General features: G+C 44.4%; 1 protein-coding gene across 2 annotated transcripts in view; it reads left to right on the top strand.

The window, feature by feature from the left end:
• Positions 1–18,763: 18,763 nt before the first annotated feature.
• SNX9 (sorting nexin 9) overlaps positions 18,764–20,945 on the top strand; it is an 89,714-nt gene continuing 87,532 nt past the window's right edge. Inside the window, exon 1 of one of the 2 annotated variants that reach the window (XM_059889598.1) lies at positions 18,764–18,952. In XM_059889598.1, the coding sequence (XP_059745581.1) occupies positions 18,941–18,952 (12 nt within the window). In that variant the 5' untranslated portion in view covers positions 18,764–18,940. The remainder of the gene's footprint in view (positions 18,953–20,945) is intronic. The other variant, NM_001199026.2, reaches the window with a different exon arrangement.

Below are 20,945 nucleotides of genomic sequence, written 5' to 3' on the forward strand. Positions count from 1 at the left end.
ATGTAAAAGCAGTCTGGGTTCCTGAGTCACACTTTGAGCAGATAAGCCTTAGAGAGCTGCTCAGTCAGAAGCTTCACACTGGGTTTTGTGTGAGCAATATATAAAGTTTTATTGTGGTAAATGCCTAAAATATTGGTGCTTATTTGTTATTAGAGCAGACCATAGGCTACCCTGGCAGATATAAATGTGAAAGGCAAAACTTTAAAACTGAGGTCATACAAATTATGACCTCAGAATAAGAAAGAATTCCTCAAACAAGACACAAAAATCATAAACTGTAAGTGAATAAAACAGTAATTGAAGCACATTAAAATTAAGAAATTTTATTCATCCATAGGTATGATAGAGAGAGACAAGCCCACCTTGGGAAGATATCTGTAACGTGTGTGGTTCACAAAGAGATGATTCCCAGAATAAAAAAATTCTCCTTTGAATCAGTCAGAAAAAAGCAAATATCCAAGCAGAAAAATGGGCAAAAGATATAAACAAGAATTTCGCAGAAAAGAAAATATGAATGGCCCCAAAACAAAACAAAACAAAAATGTTTATCCTGATTGGAACTAGGAAAAAATTAAAAGCATGGTGATATATTATGTTATATCCTAAAGGAAATCAGTCCTGAGTATTCATTGGAAGGACTGATGCTGAAGCTGAAACTCCAATACTCTGACCACCTGATGTGAAGAACTGACTCTTGGAAAAGACCCTGATGCTGGGAAAGATTGAGGGCAGGAGGAGAAGGGGATGACAGAGGATGAGATGGTTGGATGGCATCACTGACTCAATGGACATGAGTTTGAGCAAGCTCTGGGAGTTGATGATGGACAGGGAAGCCTGGTGTGCTGCAGTCCATGGGGTTGCAGAGTCGGACCTGAACGAGTGACTGAACTGATACTGTATTATACCTATCAGACTGACAAAAATCAAGTAACTGGACAATACTAAGTGTCAGAAACAATAAGAACTCTTAATTCTTTGGGGGAAAAATTGATAGTTTCTGGTAAAATTGAAATATGAATATTCTGTGACCCAATAGTACCAGGCCTAAGCCTATACATATACAACTTCAAAATAGTACTGCTTATTATCGCAAAAACTAGAGACAAACCTCATCCATTCACAGTAGAGTTAACAAGTACATTGCGGTGGATATTCCATGGAATACCACATAGTTGTGAAAATGAATAAGGTATAGCTATGACCGAATCTCCAAAACATGTTAAAAAACAAAGTCACGTTAGAAAACATGTATTTCAGTCATTTAAAATATAAAAATCAGGCAAAACTAAACAATATATTGCTTAGAGATATCTACATAGGGTAAGACAGAAAAAGTACACCCGTGTTTACAAAATTGAGGAGAGTGATCACCCCAGAAACAGAAAGCAGAGGACATACTTGGGATGAAGCATGTAGCTTCAGAGGAGCTGCAAACCCTCTGTTCTTAAGCTGCATGGTGCCAGCTTTTAAACATTTTTTAATTTTCTTTTTTTTAATTGTGGTAAAATACACAAAACATAGGATTAGCTCTCTTAACCATTTTTTAAATATTTCTTTATTTGGCTGCACCAGGTCTTGGTTGCAGCACTGGGGATCTGTGTTGCTACGTGTGGGATTTTCATTGCTACATGTGGGATCTTAGTTCCCTGACCTAACCCAGGCCCCCTGGATTGGGAGCATGGAGTTTTAACCACTGAACCACCAGGGAAGTCTCTGTCTTAACCATTTTTAATTGTACAGTTCAGTGCTATTAAATGCATTTACGTTGTACAACCACCACCATCATCCTCCATTTCCATAACTCTTAAAGTTTTTAAAATATTTTCATTTAAAATGTGCATACATATTATATGCATTGTTTTGCATGCTGACACAGTTCGTGTTTTTAAAAGCCAAAAAAAAAAATCCTTGTAGAACTATATTTATTGTTCTGCAACTGCATCCATTGTATATTCTAAATATAAAGTGGAATGATACGGTGGTATATACATACAATAAAATGTTATCCAACCATACAAAAGAATGAAATTCTGATACATACTATAACCTGGGAAGACCTTTAAAATATTATGATGAGTAAAACAAGCCAATCACAAAACGACAAATATTGTATAACTGCACTTATATAAAATATCTAGAAGAGCCAAATTTATAGAGACAGAAAGTAGATAAGCATTTACAAGGGACTGAAGGGAGAGGAAAATGTGGAGAGATTGCTTAATGGGTACAAAATTTCTATCTGGGCTTATGAAAGAGTTTTTTAAACAGAGGTGATTGTGGTACAGCATTGTGAATGTAATTGATGACACTGAATCATACAAGTAAAAATAGTTAAAATGGAATTATTATAAGTATTGCTGCTGGGTACTGAATTCTGTTTAAACAGGAGCTTTCTTTACCACTCTAAAAATGGCACTCCACTGATACCTATCTTGTTTATATTGAGAACTTAGCTATCAGCCATTTTCTTGCTTACTTGCCCTCTGTAGTCTCTAAAGTCTTTCTTGTTATCTTTGGGTTTTAGACCATAATGTAGCTCATCACTGTTTCCAGTGTATTTACTTTGCTCAGGGGATGCTGAGTTACTTGAATCTGTGGATTGATGGCTTTATCAATTTGGACCATGCTTGTGATTTTCACTTCTAATATCAATTGCTCTCCACGTTCTCTACTCTCTTTTTGATCACATCCCATTTATCTTTTAAATCTGTCCTGAATTTTCTGACATTATTCACCCTGTGCTTTTTTGAGATATCTATTCTCTTTTCAGCTTTATTTTTAAATTAAAAATATTATCCAGCTTTCAGTTCCGTTCAGTCGCTCAGTCGTGTCCGACTCTTTGCAACCCCATGAATCGCAGCATGCCAGGCCTCCCTGTCCATCACCAACTCCCAGAGTTCACCCAGACTCATGTCCATCGAGTTGTTGATGCCATCCAGCCATCTCATCCTCTGGCGTCCCCTTCTCCTCCTGCCCCCAATCCCTCCCAGAATCAGAGTCTTTTCCAATGAGTCAACTCTTCGCATGAGGTGGCCAAAGTACTGGAGTTTCAGCTTTAGCATCATTCCTTCCAAAGAAATCCCAGGGCTGATCTCCTTCAGAATGGACTGGTTGGATCTCCTTGCAGTCTGAGGTGTAATTGACAAATAGAAATTATTTACATTTAGGATGTACAACATAATGATTTAGTATATGTACACACTGTGTATTAACACTGTAAGTTAATTAACACATGACCCCACATAGTTGCCATTTTTGTGTGTGTAATCAGAATACTTATGATCTACTCTATTAGCAAATTTCAAATAAACAAAGCAGTATCATTAACTATAGTCACCATGCTGTACATTAGACCACCAGAACATATTCATCTTATAACTAAAACAGTTCCCAATTCTTCACCCTGCTGTCTCCTCAGCCCCCGGCAGCCACCATTCTACTCTCTCTACCATTCTATGAGCTCAGCTTTGTTAGATCCCACATGTGGTGAGATCACACAATATTTGTCTTTCTGTATCTGACATATTTTATATAGTATTGGATTTTACATAGTATTCATTCAGGTTTTTCTGTAACATCTTACAGTATCTTCCAAGTTCATCTGCACCGTTGCAAATGTCGGGGTTTCCTTCTTTTTATGGTTGAATAATATGCTATCTGGAGAAGGTAATGGCAACCCACTTTGGTATGCTTGCCTGGAGAATCCTGTGGACAGAGGAGCCTGGCCATGGGGTTGCAAGAGTCGGACACAACTTAGCAACTAAACCACCACCACCAATATGCCATCAGATAACATTTCACCTGTCAAAGAACTTTTAGCTTGTTTTCATATCTTGGCTATTTCAAAATGCCACAATGAATGTGGAAGTGCAGGTATTTCTTTGAGGTCATGATTTAATTTTCTTTGAATATATATTCAGAAGTGGGGCTGGGATCATGGCCCAAAAATTTTTTATTTTTTGAAGAGCTTCCATATTCAAAAAGTTTCATAATGAACTAATTTGTTCTCATCGACAGTGTACAAGAGTTCCATTTCTTCACACCTTCACCAAGGATTGTTATCTCTTATTTTTTTTATAATAGCTGCCCTGAACAGTGTGTGGTGACATCTCATTGTGGTTTTGATTTGAATTTCCCTGATGGTGACCAATGTTGAATATCTTTTCATATACCTGTTGACCATTTGAATGTGTTCTTTGGAAAAATGTCTATCTACATCCCCATCCATTTTAAAATCTGGTTATTTGGGGTTTTTTTGCAATTGTGTTACATGAGCTCCTTATATATTCTGGGTGTTACTCCTTATCAGATATATATAGCTTGCAAATACCCTCTCCCATTCCATAAGCTGCCTTTTTATTTTGTAATTTTGTTGATCATTTCCTTTGCTGTACAGAGCTTTTCGTTTGATATAATCCCTGTTCTTTATGCTGCTTATGCTTTTGATGTCATATCAAAAAAAAAAAAACTTCACTGCTAAGAAATGTCAAGGAGTTTTTTCCCCCTCTGTTTTCTTCTAGAAGTTTTATGGTTTCAGGTCTTACATTTAAGTCTTTATACTCCATTTTGAGTTAATTTTTGTATATGATATAAAATAAAGGTCTAATTTCATTCTTTTGAAATTTTTAATCACTTTTTTAAAAGATCGACTTATTTTATTCTAGTTTTGCCTGTGCTGGGTCTTTGTTGCTACACAAGGGCTTTCTCTAGTTGCAAAAAGTGGGAGCTAGTTACTCTTCATTGCAGTGCATAGTTTTCTCATTGCTGTGGCTCCTTTTTCCCAGAGCACAGGGTCTAGGCACTCGAGCTTCAGAGCTGCAGCGCGTGGGCTCAATAGTTGTGGCTCTCAGGCTCTAGAGTGCTGGCTCAGTAGTTGTGGTGCCCAGGGCTATGCAGCATGTGGGATCTTCCTGGACCAGGGATTGAACCTACCCACTCCAGCATTCTTGCCTGGGGAATTCCATGGACAGAGGAGTCTGGTGGGCTACAGTCCATGGGACTGCAGAGTTGGACATGACTGATGGACTAACAGATCTACATGGCAAGGCAGATTCTCAACCATTGGACCGCCAGAGAAGCCCCTTAATCATTTTTGAACATTTTCCTTTTGATCTTGGGCCTGTAAATTATTGAGAAAGAACTTGGATCCCTGTTTGAGGTGATCTAGTCCTACTCAGAGTACAGGTATCTGATTTCTAATACAGTTAGTATCTGCGTTACAAAAGTATTCACTTCCCCTTCGTTTAAATGAATTCTATCTACTGAATATGTGTCAGGTTGGTTTTACACAAGTTACCAATAATTCCTTAATCCCCTCTCCTGCTGCTGCTGCTACTAAGTTGCTTCAGTCATGTCCGACTCTGTGCCCCACAGAGGGCAGCCCACCAGGCTTCCCCGTCCCTGGGATTCTCCAGACAAGAACACTGGAGTGGGTTGCCATTTCCTTCTCCGATGCATGAAAGTGAAAAGTGAAAGGGAAGTCCCTCAGTCGTGTCTGACTCTTCTCAACCCCATGGACTACAGCCCACCAGGCTCCTCCGTCCATGGGATTCTCCAGGCAAGAACACTGGAGTGGGTTGCCATCGCCTTCTCCAAATACCCTCTCCAAAAAATTACATTTTCAAAAAATATGCTGAGTTAGTCTCATTGTCCCAGAGGGAGACAACTAAGGCAGGAGGCGATTGCAGAGCACACCAGCCTGGTGTGAGTGTGTTGGGGTTTGAGGTCAGAGCAGTGTGTTTTTGACTGACTCCCCTAAATTGTTCTGCTTTTCACAACTTCTCCCCTCTTTCTACTTCTGAAACCACAGGTTCTCTAAAACACAAGCATTTCTCCTAGTAGTTCCCATGGCAATCGCATGCAAGTTTTCTTTCTAGGAAGGAGTAAAGGACTTTTGTCAAGTAAGATCGAATAGACAGTCGGGACTGTATTAGGGCCTCAGAGTATGGTAGCATTTGCAGTATTTCTTGTGATGTATCCTTGTGGTATTTCAAATTCTAGGGGAGCACCAAATGCCTCTTTTCATGACTTCGAGCTTATCTACCATAGCTCTTTGGACAAAGCTCTCAATGAATGATTTGTGAATGAAATAAAAAGCAGCTAACAGACCAAACTAGCTCTAAAAAGAGCCACTGCTTCTTGAACACCTACTGTGTGCCACGCACTTGGTCAGGTCTCTTATGAGCATTACTCTAGTCAATGACCTGACAACTGTCCCCTGAAAACCACATCATTACTTTATAGATGTCGACATGGACGGGTAACAGGCAGATAGCGAGTTTATGAGAACTACATGTGTTTCTCAACAGTTCTTTATTTAATATTTAAAAATAATTAAGTTTGGAACACCTCCATTTCTACAAAGTATAACATTAAACTGGTTATTTATTTTGAAATTAATGCAGAGCTTATCTTTATAAGAATTGTGAGTTTCTGTGCATTTATTTACTTATAGAATATTTTGCACTTTGACATTTCCTGACAATCGAAGCTTTAATGATCTGAATAAGCAGAAAAATTGCTGAGGTGCCTGTGAAAATTTTGAGAAACTAGGGTAAAGATGCTAGACGCATTAGGGAAGAGATTCACTATATCACGTGACTAAATGAAACACAGTGAGGATGAAGAAAAAAGATGTTGAAGAAAGAGATGAATGACTAGGAGGGGAAAGGAGACAGAAATCCCAGAGGATTCAAAAAAAAAAAGGTACTAGTTGTGAACTATAAAATAGCTATAATCATTGTGGGCCAGCATTTTAGGAAATTTGTTGTAGATCTGAGAACTGCAATAAGAAACTTACACCTAGGAATGAAACTCACCAAGTGCATAGTTATTTATAACCATTTCACAGAATCTTCTAAGTAAGTCTCAGGGCAGTATCAGTATAAACGAGAAAATTCAGAATCAAGGTTATATAATCTGCTCAAATTCACACATCTAGTGAGCAGCAGAAATAAATTTCAATCCAAGGACTGTCCAAGCCCAGGGTCATCTGCTTACCATTCAGCCCTCAGCAGCAGGCAGTCTTCCTGATCAAAACGTGTCCTTAGAGAGGACAGAACTCTAAGGGACAGAGGCTGTAATTCACAGTACCCAACTCCAGATCAGAGCAGTAGTGGCAAATGTCTTGCACTTGTGCCTCACAACCACTGTCACTAGACTTGCCTTTCACAAGGAAGGAATATAGAAGTGTGTGTGTGTGCTAGCATGTTATGTGGGACTCAGTCTTTAAAAGTAACTGCATAGTCTTCGACTTGAGCAATGACACATGAACCAGCAAAATGTCCTTTGCCACACAACTGTTTCTTTCTTTTTTTAAAAAAGTTATTTATTTATTTGTTTGACCACGCCAGGTCTCAGCTGTGGATCTTCACATCTTCATCACAGCACGCAGGATCTTCAGTTATGGCACGTGAACTCTCAGTTGTGGCATTTGTGGGATCTAGTTCCCTGACCAGGGAATGCCCCCCTGCATTGGGAGCTTGGAGTCTTAGCCACTGGACCACCAAGAAAGTCCCACCACCCAACTATTCCTACTCCCACTGCTGTCAACTTTGTGCCCGGTCACTGAGCATAAATACATGTCTGAGCATTCACATCCGAGTCTGTCCATAACAGGTCAGAAAATCAAGAGACATCCTAGGATAAAGTTTTAGGGGACACTGTGATCCTGGAGGTTGGGAACTCATTTGGGAAGCCAACTAGTTGGCCAACCTTACCATCACTACCCTGCCTTCAATCTCCTGTCCAAACCATCCTTCTGGGAGTCAGTTCAGTTCAGTTGCTCCGTCATGTCCAACTCTTTGTGACCCCATGGACCGCAGCACACCAGGCTTCCCTTCTATCACCAGCTCCCGGAGCTTACTCAAACTCATGTCCATTGAGTCGGTGAAACCATCCAACCATCTCATTCTCTGTCGTCCCCTTCTCCTGCCTTCAATCTTTCCCAGCATCAGGGTCTTTTCCAATGAGTCAGTTCTTCACATCAGGTGGCCAAAGTATTGGAGTTTCAGCTTCAGCATCAGTCCTTCCAAGGAATATTCAGGACTGAATTCCTTCAGGATGGACTGGTTGGATCTCCTTGCTGTCCAAGGGACTCTCAAGAGTCTTCTCCAACACCAAGTTCAAAAGCATCAATTCTTTGGCACTCAGCTTTCTTTATAGTCCAACTTTCACATCCAGTAGTCACATGTGACTACTGGAAAACCCATAGCTTTGACTAGCTGGACTTTTGTTGGCCAAGTAATATCTCTGCTTTTTAATATGCTGTCTAGGTTGTTCATGACTTTGCTTCCAAGGAGCAAGCATCTTTTAATTTCATGGCTGCCATCACCATCTGCAGTGATTTGGGAAACAGGGCTACCCAAACTGAGCCAACAGTCTTCTACAGGATCCAGAGCAAAGAGTCTCTGCTGTGACCCAACCCTGGTTGCTGGTGCCTCCCTTCTATCTGTGCAGCTTCACCAACCTCCAGCATCTTCCCACCTTTACCTCCCACTCCTTCCTGCCTGCTCAGATCCTAGGAATCAGATTCCTATTAAATCTTCAATTCTGGACACTATTCCTTTTATTATACATGGATTGTGTCTTCCAAACAGTGTCAAGAGAGAAATGACATAGTCACAATGAAACAAGAATTAAAACCAACCAATTAGCCTACCAGCCAAAACAAATAAAAAACCCAAACATTTATATATATATTGTCAGCTATCCTAACACCAAGAGCAGGAAATGGCAATCTACTCCAGTATTATTGCCTGGAAAATCCCATGGACAGAGGAGCCTGGTAGGCTACAGTCCATGGGGTTGCAAAGAGTCGGATACGACTGAGCGACTTCACGCACTTCACTTATCCTAACACCAAAGGAAAGCCTTCTTCTATAAAATAACCTCTCCTCTCTGTATACCCTTGTCTGGCTTGATTTCCCTTCAAGGACTTGCTAAAGCACCTGACTTGTATCCTTCTCTGTAGTTTTTCATTTCTTTCCTCCCTCTGCAGGTTGTAGTTCTAAGGGAGCAGGGACTTGTATCCTCAGTGCCCGTAACAGTGCCCAGTGCTGGGCACAAGATGAAGGCTTAATACGCTTATTGTGACTGGAAAAGCACCTGTTGAACCCCATTTTGCTGTTTATTTTCAAGGCCAGCTTTGAGGTTCACTTTAACCTCATTTAACTCATACAGTGGGAAAAGGTATACCCGTGTGCTGGGCCCAGGCTGACTCTGGGATCCATACTGTTCTCCACTCTTTCCATCCGCCAACATGTATGGTAGGTGACCATCATGTGTTTTTATCTTGTTCACGTTACTTTTGAGAGTTTCATATTCCCACGTTAGCTTCACAGTAGTTGACTGCCAACTGAAGAAAAATGCACAACCAAAAAGTTGTGAGTTAAGTTTTATTGGGAGACCTTGCTGAGGACTATATAGCCTGGGAGACGGCCCAGATAGATAGATCCAAAGAATAGCTCCAGAGAGGTAAGGGAGGGGCCAGCATAGAACCAAACAGACCCCTGTGCTCCTCCCCCACCAAAGTACAAAGGTCCTCCATGTCCCCTACCTCTTATTTATAGAAAAGCTGAAGACTCCCATCCTTCCTTGACTCACAAAAACGCAGGCTCAAGCAGTTAATGATTAAGATGATAGAGTCACAGACTCCGTGTCTGACACTCATTCCTGAGTTGTTTTACAGATCCTATAACTGCCACCAGAGAGAAAAAACCAACTGCATGATAACCAGACTGCTTCCATGACACAAACTGCTCCATATTAAGCAGAACTGAGTCTATGGCTAGCACAATTCCAAGTACTGGGCTTAAGAGAATGAGATTACCATTGTTGCTCATGATAATCTATATCTTTGTGAGCATCAAAATAATTATAGCTTGTTCTGCCCGTATATGTAAGCAAGCAGGCAGCTAAAACAAAGGTCAGCAAAGAGATGCTTCAAATCTATGTCTGTATCATTCACTCTATCTAAGACCTCAATGCCTTTTCTCAGCATGAAGAAATTACAGAAGACTGACTTTCCTCCCTAATTCCATAGAAACAGAATGGTATCTGACAGGGGGGATTTGCAAGCAGCTTTTTGCAGGAAACTGCCCTCCATAGGAAGCCCTTTTCTTGTCACTTCAGCAACGCTATGAGAAATGGAGTATTTCCTGCCATATCAGTAAACAAGGATGTCACAGTCATTGGCAATTGCAAAATCACTGCAGATGGTGACTTCAGCCAAGAAATTAAAAGGTGCTTGCTCCTTGGAAGAAAAACTATGACCAACCTAGACAGCATATTAAAAAGCAGAGACATTACTTTGCCAACAAAGGTCCAGCTAGTCAAAGCTGTGGTTTTTCCAGTAGTCATGTATGGATGTGAGAGTTGGACTATAAAGAAAGCTGAGCGCTGAAGAATTGATGCTTTTGAACTGTGGTGTTGGAGAAGACTCTTGAGAGTCCCTTGGACTGCAAGGAGATCCAACCAGTCCATCCTAAAGGAAATCAGTCCTGAATATTCATTGGAAGGACTGATGCCGAAGCCACCTGATGTGAAGAACTGACTCATTGGAAAAGACCCTGATGCTGGGAAAGATTGAAGGCAGGAGGAGAAGGGGATGACAGAGGATGAGATGGTTTGATGGTATCACTGACTTGATGGACATGAGTTTGAATAAGCTCCAGATGGACAGGGAAGGGTGGCGTACTTCAGTACATGGGGTCACAAAGAGTCGGACACGACTAAGCAACTGAACTGAACTGAACTGAACTAAATATGAGCTGGTAAGCCCTCAGGGTACTCAGGAAGGAGAATACCTGCCATTTATCAGCCAGCAGACTGTAGCCACTCCCTATAGTGAGCCTCAAGGGAGCTCAGAATGTAAAAAACACAGGATACTGGCCCCGATACCTAAGATGTATATGAAATTTCAGTGAGCCTTGGCTCTTCCATCTCCCCTTACATAGGAAAGAGCTAAATTCCTTTACTTGGGATATCTGATATTTTTAATTGACAATAATATTTTGATGTTCAGACTACCGGCCTTTGTTGTAAAACTTCTGTATAACCTGACTCCTCCCCTTACCTCCTCAGAGTAGTAATAATCTCAAAGTCACTTGAGATGCTATCACCAGGGCTTGATGTCCTAAAACTTCCCAGTGAAACATAACTCTCAATGTTTAGGTTTTGAGTATTTTTTAAGTCGACAGCTATACTGTAACTAACCTTAAGCCAGGCACCCCTGGCCTCTGCTCATCTCTAGCCTAAACACACTTTTCAAATCTTTTGATCATACAATACTTGCCTAACCTGTTGGTTCCTTCTGTAGATCAAAGAAATAGAAATAAAGAATAAGTAATTAACAGATGACCAGTTCTCTCCCCTAGCTTCCCCTTCAGTAATCTCTCAGAAAGATTGTGGTAACAAGATAGCATCTAAAGATCATAAGTCCACAAGCTTGCATGCAGTGAGAGATGAGTACAATCATTTCACTTGATCCCCTACCTCGGTGATCAAGATTACTTCCCCTTTAAAAGGGCTTAAAAAGGGTTTCTCTGGTGACTCATGCAGTTCAGGAGACCCAGGTTCAATCCCTGAGTCGGGAAGATTCCCTGGAGAAGGAAATGGCAAGCCACTCGAGTATTCTTGCCTGGAGAATTCATGGACAGAGGAACCTGGTAGGCTATAGTTCACTGGGTCGCAAAGAGCCTGGCATAGCTGAGCAACTCACACCTTCACTTTCACTTCACTTTCCCCTTTAAAAACCTTCATGGCTCAGCAGAATCTTCAGAGTTGGTTTTGGGGGGATATGAGTCCGCCTTCTCCCCAGGTTGCCGGCTTTTTGATGAAAAAAAACTTTCCTTTCTCCCAACATTTGCCTCTCAAGTATTGATTTTTGAGTGGCAAGCAACTGGGCTTGAGTTTGGTAACAAGGATATATATGAGTTTTTGCTGGAAAAAGTGTAGTTAAACATCAAAAGATTACTGGGGCGGGGGGGCAGGGGCGGGGAAGATGACTGCTAATCACAAGTACCAGACATCTTAAGTTAATGAGTTTAGTGCTTTTCTATATATGGGAAAATGCATGAATCTGGTCTTGGACTTCCCTGGTGGCCCAGTGATTGAGAATCCGCCTGCCAACGCAGGGTTCATGGGTTTGATCCCTGGCCCAGGAAGATTTCACATGGCACAGAGCAACTAAGCCCAGGCACCACAACTACTGCAGTCCGAGCATCTAGAGCCCATGCTCTGCAAGAAGAGAAGCCACCGCAGTGAGAAGCCTGTACAGCACAACTAGAAAAGAGCCCACACAGCAGTGAAGACCCAGCCCAGCCATAAATAAATAAAAAGCCAGTCTGAGCTCATTGAAATTATTCCTTAGATATGTGTCTTAACTATCTTGGGTCAGTGTCCAGAGCATAGAATGCTTCCTTTTGTTCCCTATCCTGAATTCCCCTCAGGGTGCACCACTGAGTGGTGGGGAACAGCAGCTGCTGGCTTGATGGTGGCAACATTCCTCGTTCAGTGGAAGGGCAGGCAACATTCTCTTGCCACATGACCTATCTCTGAGCTACTGCAACATGAAGTCGCTTCAGTGTCTGAGTCTTTGCGATCCCACGGACTGTAGCCCGCCAGGCTCCTCCGTACTTGGGATTCTGCAGGCAAGAATACCAGAGTGGGTTGTCATGCCCTTCTCCAGGGGATCTTCCTGACCCAGGGATCAAACCCAGGTGTCTCACATTGCAGACAGATTCTTTACCAACTGAGCCACCAGGGGAGCCTATTGGAACATAAGGACAACCTCATTTTGACTAAAAAATGAAACAAGAAGAATTATACTAATATTTCCTGAGTGCTTATTCTGCTAAGTCCTACAAGCTCAGTTCAGTTCAGTTCAGTCGCTCAGTCGTGTCCGACTCTTTGTGACCCCATGAATCGCAGCACACCAGGCCTCCCTGTCCATCACCAACTCCCAGAGTTCACTCAGACTCACGTCCATCGAGTCAGTGATGCCATCCAGCCATCTCATCCTCTGTCGTCCCCTTCTCCTCCTGCCCCCAATCCCTCCCAGCATCAGAGTCTTTTCCAACGAGGCAACTCTTCGCATGAGGTGGCCAAAGTACTGGAGTTTCAGCTTTAGCATTATTCCTTCCAAACAAGCTCACTAACCAGTTTAACCCACACAACAAACCCATGCAGAGGGTACTATTATTATCCCCATTTTGCAGTTCAGGAAACTGGGGATGAGAGAAGTAAGACACTTAAAGTCACACAGTATGTAAGCAACAGAATCCAGATCTGTTGACAGCAAAATCTAGGCGCATTAGGAAAAAAGAAGGAAGAGGAGAGAATGGGGACATAGGGCCGGGACTGTGTGTTTTGCTGAGTCATCATAGTTGCATCTAAGACACTTCCAAGTTTTGTAAAGACAAATTTTTAAAACAATCATTTCACTGTGAGTAAATGAGTTTGAGAGTTTCTGAACTGCAACAAGGAAGCCAATATTAACTTCTGCAGTTAAAACAAAAGTGGTTTAATATCCTGAGAGTACAGACCGTTACTAAACAAACCCAGGGCAAACATTAACGGCCATTCTTTTCCCATCGCCACCACCTGTGTCAGGAGCACAGCCTTCCCAGGAATCTTTATCGCTGCCTCTTCCTGGACCTGAAAAAGAGAGTGCAAAGCCCAAAGGGAGCATCTCTGTTGCTCTGCCTACAGCTCTTTTTTTCTTTTGAAAGTGGAAGCTAGTTATAACCAAAAGTATCTGCAGATGCAAATCAAATTTAACTAATCAATTGCGTTCTCATCAATAGGAATAAAGGAAATAACTGAACTTGGTATGTGTTAGGCTCAATGCCAGGGCTGTGGCATCTGAGGGCCAGGATGGGAGGAACCACCTCTAAGGAAGCTTGTCTAGGAAGGAGGGGGAAGGAAGGGAGGAAAGCGGGATGAATGGGTGATCAAGGAAAGCAGAAGAGGAAACCAGCTACTTTCCAACTCTGCCCAGAGCTGTTTAGAGTGAAGTCAACTTTCTAGTTTGGGAGACGCCCCTGTTCCACTGGGCAGCTGGACTCCATGAGACGAGAGGAAAGGACGTCATGCTTCCTCTGTCCTTCTCGTGTGGGTGGGTGGCTCCTAGCACAGTTCAGCACAGAAGCCCTTGTTCTGTTTTTAGTGGTAACTGTCTTTTTCTTTGGCAGGGGGTGGGAGGTGGCATTGGGAAGTGAACATCAGGGATCCAACCCAGTGCTCCCTGCCCTGGAAGCGTGGAGTCCTAACCACTGGACCGCCAGGGAATTCCCAAAGCTATGATTGTCTTGACCATCACCAAATGCCCTCGAAACTTCTTACCTAAAATATTTTTAATTTGAAAATGACACATTTTGGAGACTGTGATAAGAGAATTAGGCTCTAGCCTCTGCTCTGGCTTAATTCATGGCCATGGATAAGTCATTTAACTATGCTGGTTTCAGTTTTAAACCCATATATGAGAGGATTGCCATTTTATCATTTCACATATATGGTAATTATATCCAAGACAAATAAAAGCCAACCAATAACTAGAAAGTACATAGGAGATGTGCACTTCAATTTTAAGTCACACTAGGGACTTCCCTGGAGGTCCAGTGGTTAAGACTTCCACTGCAGGGGGCGCGGGTTCCATCCCTGGCCGGAAACTAAGATCCTGCATGCCTCTAGTCCTGGCTAACAAAAAAAGATGTCACACTAAACAGCATCTAAAGCATATTATCGTAAACATAATTATTCATTTATTGCATTTTTATTAATAAATTGGGTACTGCATTTCCAATAAATACTGCCAAGTTGAGCATTTTCATTTTCAATTATACCAGTGAAAAATCAACATTAACTCATAAAACACTGTCATAGAGGAATAACAGTTCTGAAGGGTATTTTTGCAAAAACTAAGATATTATTGATTAATAAAACATTCAAAAACTTTGTATTATGCAATACGTCACATTAACTTACATGATGACAGAGATGGTGGGTTTTCAAACATGGTCCACAGAATTCTTTCAAGCAAGCAAACTCAGGCAAATGCCATTGAACACTGAATATATTGCTTAATTTGTATTTCCAAAACCTCTCATCCATTCATTTTATTCATTCATTTCACAAAGTATTCAGTTCAATTCAGTTCAGTTCAGTTGCTCAGTCGTGTCCAACTCTTTGCGACCCCATGAATCGCAGCACGCCAGGCCTCCCTGTCCATCACCATTTCCCTGAGTTCACTCAAACTCATGTCCATCGAGTCGGTGATGGCACCCAGCCATCTTATCCTCTGTCATCCCCTTCTCCTCCTGCCCCTAATCCCTCCCAGCATCAGAGTCTTTTCCAATGAGTCAACTCTTCACATGAGGTGGCCAAAGTATTGGAGTTTCAGCTTTAGCATCAGTCCTTCCAAAGAGCACCCAGGGCTGACCTCTAGAATGGACTGGTTGGATCTCCTTACAGTCCAAGGGACTCTCAAGAGTCTTCTCCAACACCACACTTCAAAAGCATCAATTCTTCGGTGCTCATCTTTCTTCACAGTCCAACTCTTGCATCCATTCATGACCACTGGAAAAACCATAGGCTTGACTAGACAGACCTTTGTTGGCAAAGTAATGCTTCTCAATATGCTATCTAGGTTGGTCATAACTTTTCTTCCAAGGAGTAAGCGTCTTTTAATTTCATGGCTACAATCATTAGCAGGGACTTATTCTGAGCTTGGCGTGATGCTAGAGGCAGGTGCAAGACAGGGGCACAGGGCTTCCTCTCCTGAACCAACAGTCTGATGGGAAAGGCAGGCAAATGAATGACAAGCTATTGTTTCCAAAGGCAAGGAAACCAGTACATGAAATTTTGTATCAACAGAACTTGACTTAGACTGGGGACAGGGAAGATATCTCCAACTAACTCTGTCTGTTGCAAGGGTTCTAAGGCAGCTCTGAAGGATGAGTGGGAGGTTAGTGGGTGTTGGCGTGGAGTAGGAGGAGGGGTGGTTGGTGGGTATTTCAAAGAAACAACATCAACAACATAACTTGAGAGTCCCAGTGCAAAATGAAAATGTGAAGCCCCTTGTTCAAAACTATTAAGAATTTAAAGATGGTGAGAACAGAACATTAAAGCAAGGATGAGGCACTGTGAGATGACAGGTCACATGCCCCATCGCCAGTCCTGGCCCTCTCCATGGAACAGAATGTAAAGATCAGGATTCAGGAGGATGTGGGAGGCCAATGTGGTTGAAGCAGAGCCTGGGGAGGGCAGTGTGAGATGGAGCTGGACATCAGGTTCGCGTGAGGATTATGTCAGTGACTACTCTTCCAGGCTCTATAAATTAATGTCCACCTCAATAACATAGGTAGTGACTTCACCTTTATTTAAACATGTATACTAATTTGCATTGGTCATTCTGAGTTTGGTGTCAACTGGTTTTCTAAAAATGAAGCCAAGCTTACAGAACTTGTCCAAGTAGGGAAAGCTTGGACTCTGATCTGCTTGCTTTCTTGGTGCCAGGTGCCCAGGGTGACTGGGTATCCAGAACTTGCCAAATAAGCATACAGAAAGGCACAGTCACAGGAGGGACCCTCACTTTGCACCTTCTTATCAAAATATGCATTGCTGAACTGCTACAGGGTGCTGTAGCCAGTTTTCAAATGGAAAAGAATAAGGAAAATTCATTACTTACAGTATTATCCAAGTTCAAATCCTAACTTCTCTACATATTACTGTGTGCTTAGCCAAGGGATTTATTTAGTTGTTTGTTAAAATGCAAACTTGCTTTGGGACTTCCCTGTTGGCTGAGTGGTTAGGACTCCGTGGTCCCAATGCAGGGCACTCAGGTTCAATCCCTGGTCAGGGAACTAGATCCCAAATGCTGCAACTAAGAGTTTACATGTTGCAACTAAAGATCCCACATGTCACAATACAAGTAGCCCCAGCACAGACAAATAAATAAAAATAAATATTTAAAATGTAAATTTTTTTAAAGATAAAGCAACACACATACATATTCTAAAATTCTGACAATAGCGTCTAGTGAATCTTCTCAGCAATTTCCTAGGTATATACAATCTGTTTTCATTTTTTTCTTTTACACAAATGGATTATACTATACATAATGTTCCTTTTACTTTTATCATTACCTCTTTTTTTTTGGCCAAGCTGTGCATGGCATGTGGGGTCTTAGTTGCTTGTGTTAGTCTCTCAGTCATGTCTGACTCTTTGAGACCCCATGGACTGTAGCCCACCAGGCTCCTCTGTCCATGAAATTCTCCAGGCAAGAATACTGGGGTAGGTTGTCATTCCCTCCATGGGATCTTCCCACCCAGGAATGGAACCCACGTCTCTTACCTCTCCTGCACTGGTAGGCAGGTTCTTTCTCATTTGGGCCACCTGGGCTTCCCTGGTGGTTCAGTTGGTAAAGAATCTGCCAGCAATGCAGGAGACACGGGTTCGATCCCTGGGTTGGGATGATCCCCCGAAAGAGGAAATGGCGCCCTGCTCCAGTATGGACAGAGGAGCTGGTGGGCTACAGTCCATGGGGTCCCAAACAGTTGGACATGATTGAGTGACTAACAAACAGCATGATTGATAATAGCTGTAGCCCCCGAACTCAACAAACACAAAAATTCACAGAAAACGCTTTAGTACCATATCCATTTAAAACCTCTTTGTAGAAGGTAACCAGTTAAATTTCTGGAGATCAAACAGAATATTTTCGAGAGGACAAAATTTGACATTAACTGTACCGCTTTCCTCGCTTAAAGATGATTTCTGATAGTTGCCTCTTTTATGAGGTACGAATTCCAGTTATGAAATAAAATGTACTGTAATAATATTTCCATCAAGAGATGTCTTTCAGTCACATCTTTCGTACATGAGCGAAAATCTTGCTATTCAACTTATTCATTTATTATTGATAAAAAAGGCCACACATCCAACTCTGAAGAAAAATCTTTTGACAAGAAAAATGGTAATTTTTAAGACTTCTAAAATTTCCATTTCGGGAAACCCGTTGGGTCTCCCCCAAACCTCCGGGCCCGGAGGCGTTTTTTTTAATTTATCAGGAGTCCAGAAGGAGGTTAACGGGACGCCTCAGAACGAAAGCCCCAAGCGTCCGGGCCCTGAAGCTCCCGGCCCGGGACCACAGCCCGCGGGCAATTCCAGGCGGGCGGCGGGTCTTCCGTGAAGGGCCAGCGGACCTGGAAGCCATTGCTCCGCTCCGTGCCGGCTGCGTTCTCCACACTCATTTCACTCAGCCCCGAGCACGACCGGCCCCACAGCCATGCCGACGCGGGACAAAGATCCCGTCCGCGACTCGAGCCCGTCGGGGCGGGGGGCGCCCCGGTGTATCTCCACAGCGAAACACTTCAGTCGCGGTGACCGGCTGAAGGGCCGCTCGGGACTGGGCTCCCCGGCAGGCGCTCCCTCATAAGCGTGTCCCTCTCTCCCGTCCACCGTCCCCACGGCGGGTGGCCAGGCGGGTCGCGGTCGGCTGGGGGACCGTGATCGGGCCCGACCCCGGCCGCCGCTCGGGGGACGCGGCCCCGAGCCCTGCGACAAAGGGCGCCGGCGGCGCGGCCCGAGGCGGAGGCTCCGGGCGGGGGCGGAAAGTGGGAGAGGAGGCCGGGCCGGCCGAGGGCACCGGGCGCGCTTCCGCCGGCCGCGCCGCGCACGCCGCGGTGGATGGGAGGCTCGGCCGGCGGGGGCGGGGGCCGCGCAGCCGGGGAGTTTCAGGAACTGGAGGAGCGGGGCGGCGGCTGGAGTCGCCCAGAGCCGAGACTCGGGGCCGGGGCGGAGCCGCCGCCGCGCCGGGGCCCAGCCGTAGCCGCCGCCGCCGCCGCCCTCGCTTTCGTCCGGCCGCCTGGGGCCGATAGCCGCGGCGCGGGAGAGGAGCCGACCGTCCCGGGCCGAGGGCGGGGGGGGAGATCCGCCCGCCATGGCCACCAAGGTGAGGGGAGCGCGGCCCAGGCCTCGGGCCGGCCGCTCGGCCCTGCGGCGGCGCGGGAGAGGGTCGCGGCCGGGGGCGGGGGCGCGGGCGGCGGCGCCGCGGGGGAGGCCGAGGGGTCGCGCCGTGCCCCACCCAGCCCGGGTCGGGCTCGGGGCACGCAGGGCGGACGAGGGGCCGGGGCCGGGGCGCGCGGGGGCTCGGCTGGGGGGCGCGGGGCGGGACCCCGGCCGCTCGCGGCGCAGTCTGCAAAGTTTGCGCCTGAGCGTGTGGGCCGCGGCCGGGCGGGAGGGAGGGAAAGTTCCCGCAGCTCCCCGGCGCCCGCCCTGAGGAGCCGCCCGCCCGCCCGCCGGGAGCCCCCGACTCAGTCCCGAGTGGAGTCCACTCTCCGCCGCTCCGCACGTCCGGCCACCGCCGCCGCCGCCGCGGGAGCCGCGTTCTCTCCTCCCTCCGCAGAGGGTGGGACCCCCGGCGCCGCGGGCCGCTTTCGGGGGTCCGACTCGCGCCCGGCCGGACTGGGAATTTAAAATGCAGGCCGAGAGTCAAGGCTCCTGAGGAGGGGAAAAAACGCCAGTGAAACGTCCCGCGCGCTTCCACTTCCCTCAGTTTTCGTGTGTGTGTGTGTGTGTGTGTTTCTTTCTCTTTTGTTTTGCTACCTTTTCGATTTGAATGTTATTTCCAGCATGAATAAAATACCAAGAGGGAAATGACTCTGCTTTCAATTACGTTGTTTACTTTATAAAAAAAAAAAAAAGAAAAGGTCCAGGCCCGAATTACGTGGTGGAACTTTGACTCGCGCTTAGTTAATTGGCCAGGAGCGGTGGTTTGCTTATTTCACAGTATTGTCGGCGAAATTAGCGTTCACCCTTCACTACCTGAGTCTGCAGGCGCCACCTTCCTCCCCTAGCTCCCTGGGGCTGGGGCGTTTAGTTCTCGACAGCCACTGACTAGGGAAAGCCATGCTCCCCTCCGGGAGCCAGGGGTGGGGTTTGAGTTGACTTTTTGTTTGATTTTGGAAATAGTTTTAGTAATGTCCCTTTTATTAACATCAGAACCCTCTACCGTGTTTATTTTTGAAACCTGACTTCTTGGGTTGGTGAAAGCCTTAGATTTGTTGCTGTTGGGTTTTTGGTTTTGGTAGAGAGAGAAAACTTAGAAAACTGATAAATTTAAAACCCCTTTCGAAGATCATACTGATATTTCAGTCTGAAATTTTGTGTTCTGTTTCTGTCTAGGTGCAGTGTGTTTTTTGCCTTTTTTTTTTTTTTTTTTGATGGAGATTCTTATCCAGGGAACCTGTTGCCTGCTGTTACGGAAATAATTGTGAAGTTGCTCAGTCGTGTCCGACTCTTTGCGACCCCATGGACTGTAGCCTACCAGGTTCCACCGTCCATGGGATTTTTCCAGGCAAGAATACTGGAATGGGTTGCCATTTCCTTCTCCAGGAGATCTTCTCAACCCAGGGATTGAAGCCGGGTCTCCCGCATTGTAGGCAGACGCTTTACCGTCTGAGCCACCAGGGAAGTGGTACTGAAATAATTACTTTCTTGTTATTACTGGCTAAGCTCTATCTTCCCTGGTGGCTCAGCTGGTTAAGAATCCGCCTGCAATGCGAAAGAACTGGGTTCGATCCCTGGGTTGGGAAGATCTCTGGAGAAGGGAAAGGTTACCCACTCCAGTATTCTGGCCTGGAAAATTCCATGGACTGTATAGTCCATGGAGTTGCAAAGAGTCGGACAGGACTGAGGGACTTTAAATTCACTCGAGACTCTATCTTGGTTTTCTTAGACGTGATAGAACTTTGCTACCTTTGTAACATGTATCATTTCATGTGGAACTTTTTAGAAACAAAACTTTAGATCAAATATTTCTAAGGAAATTTGATTTTGAGGTTTGTTGCCAAACATTTAAATTACCAATTACACGTTTTATTTTGCGCTCATCTTACAACCTTAAAAGCTGTTTATGGTAGATATCTATTCCTTTGATGGTTAGT

Source organism: Bos taurus, chromosome 9 (genome assembly GCF_002263795.3).
Source record: "Bos taurus isolate L1 Dominette 01449 registration number 42190680 breed Hereford chromosome 9, ARS-UCD2.0, whole genome shotgun sequence".
Lineage (NCBI taxonomy): Eukaryota > Metazoa > Chordata > Mammalia > Artiodactyla > Bovidae > Bos > Bos taurus.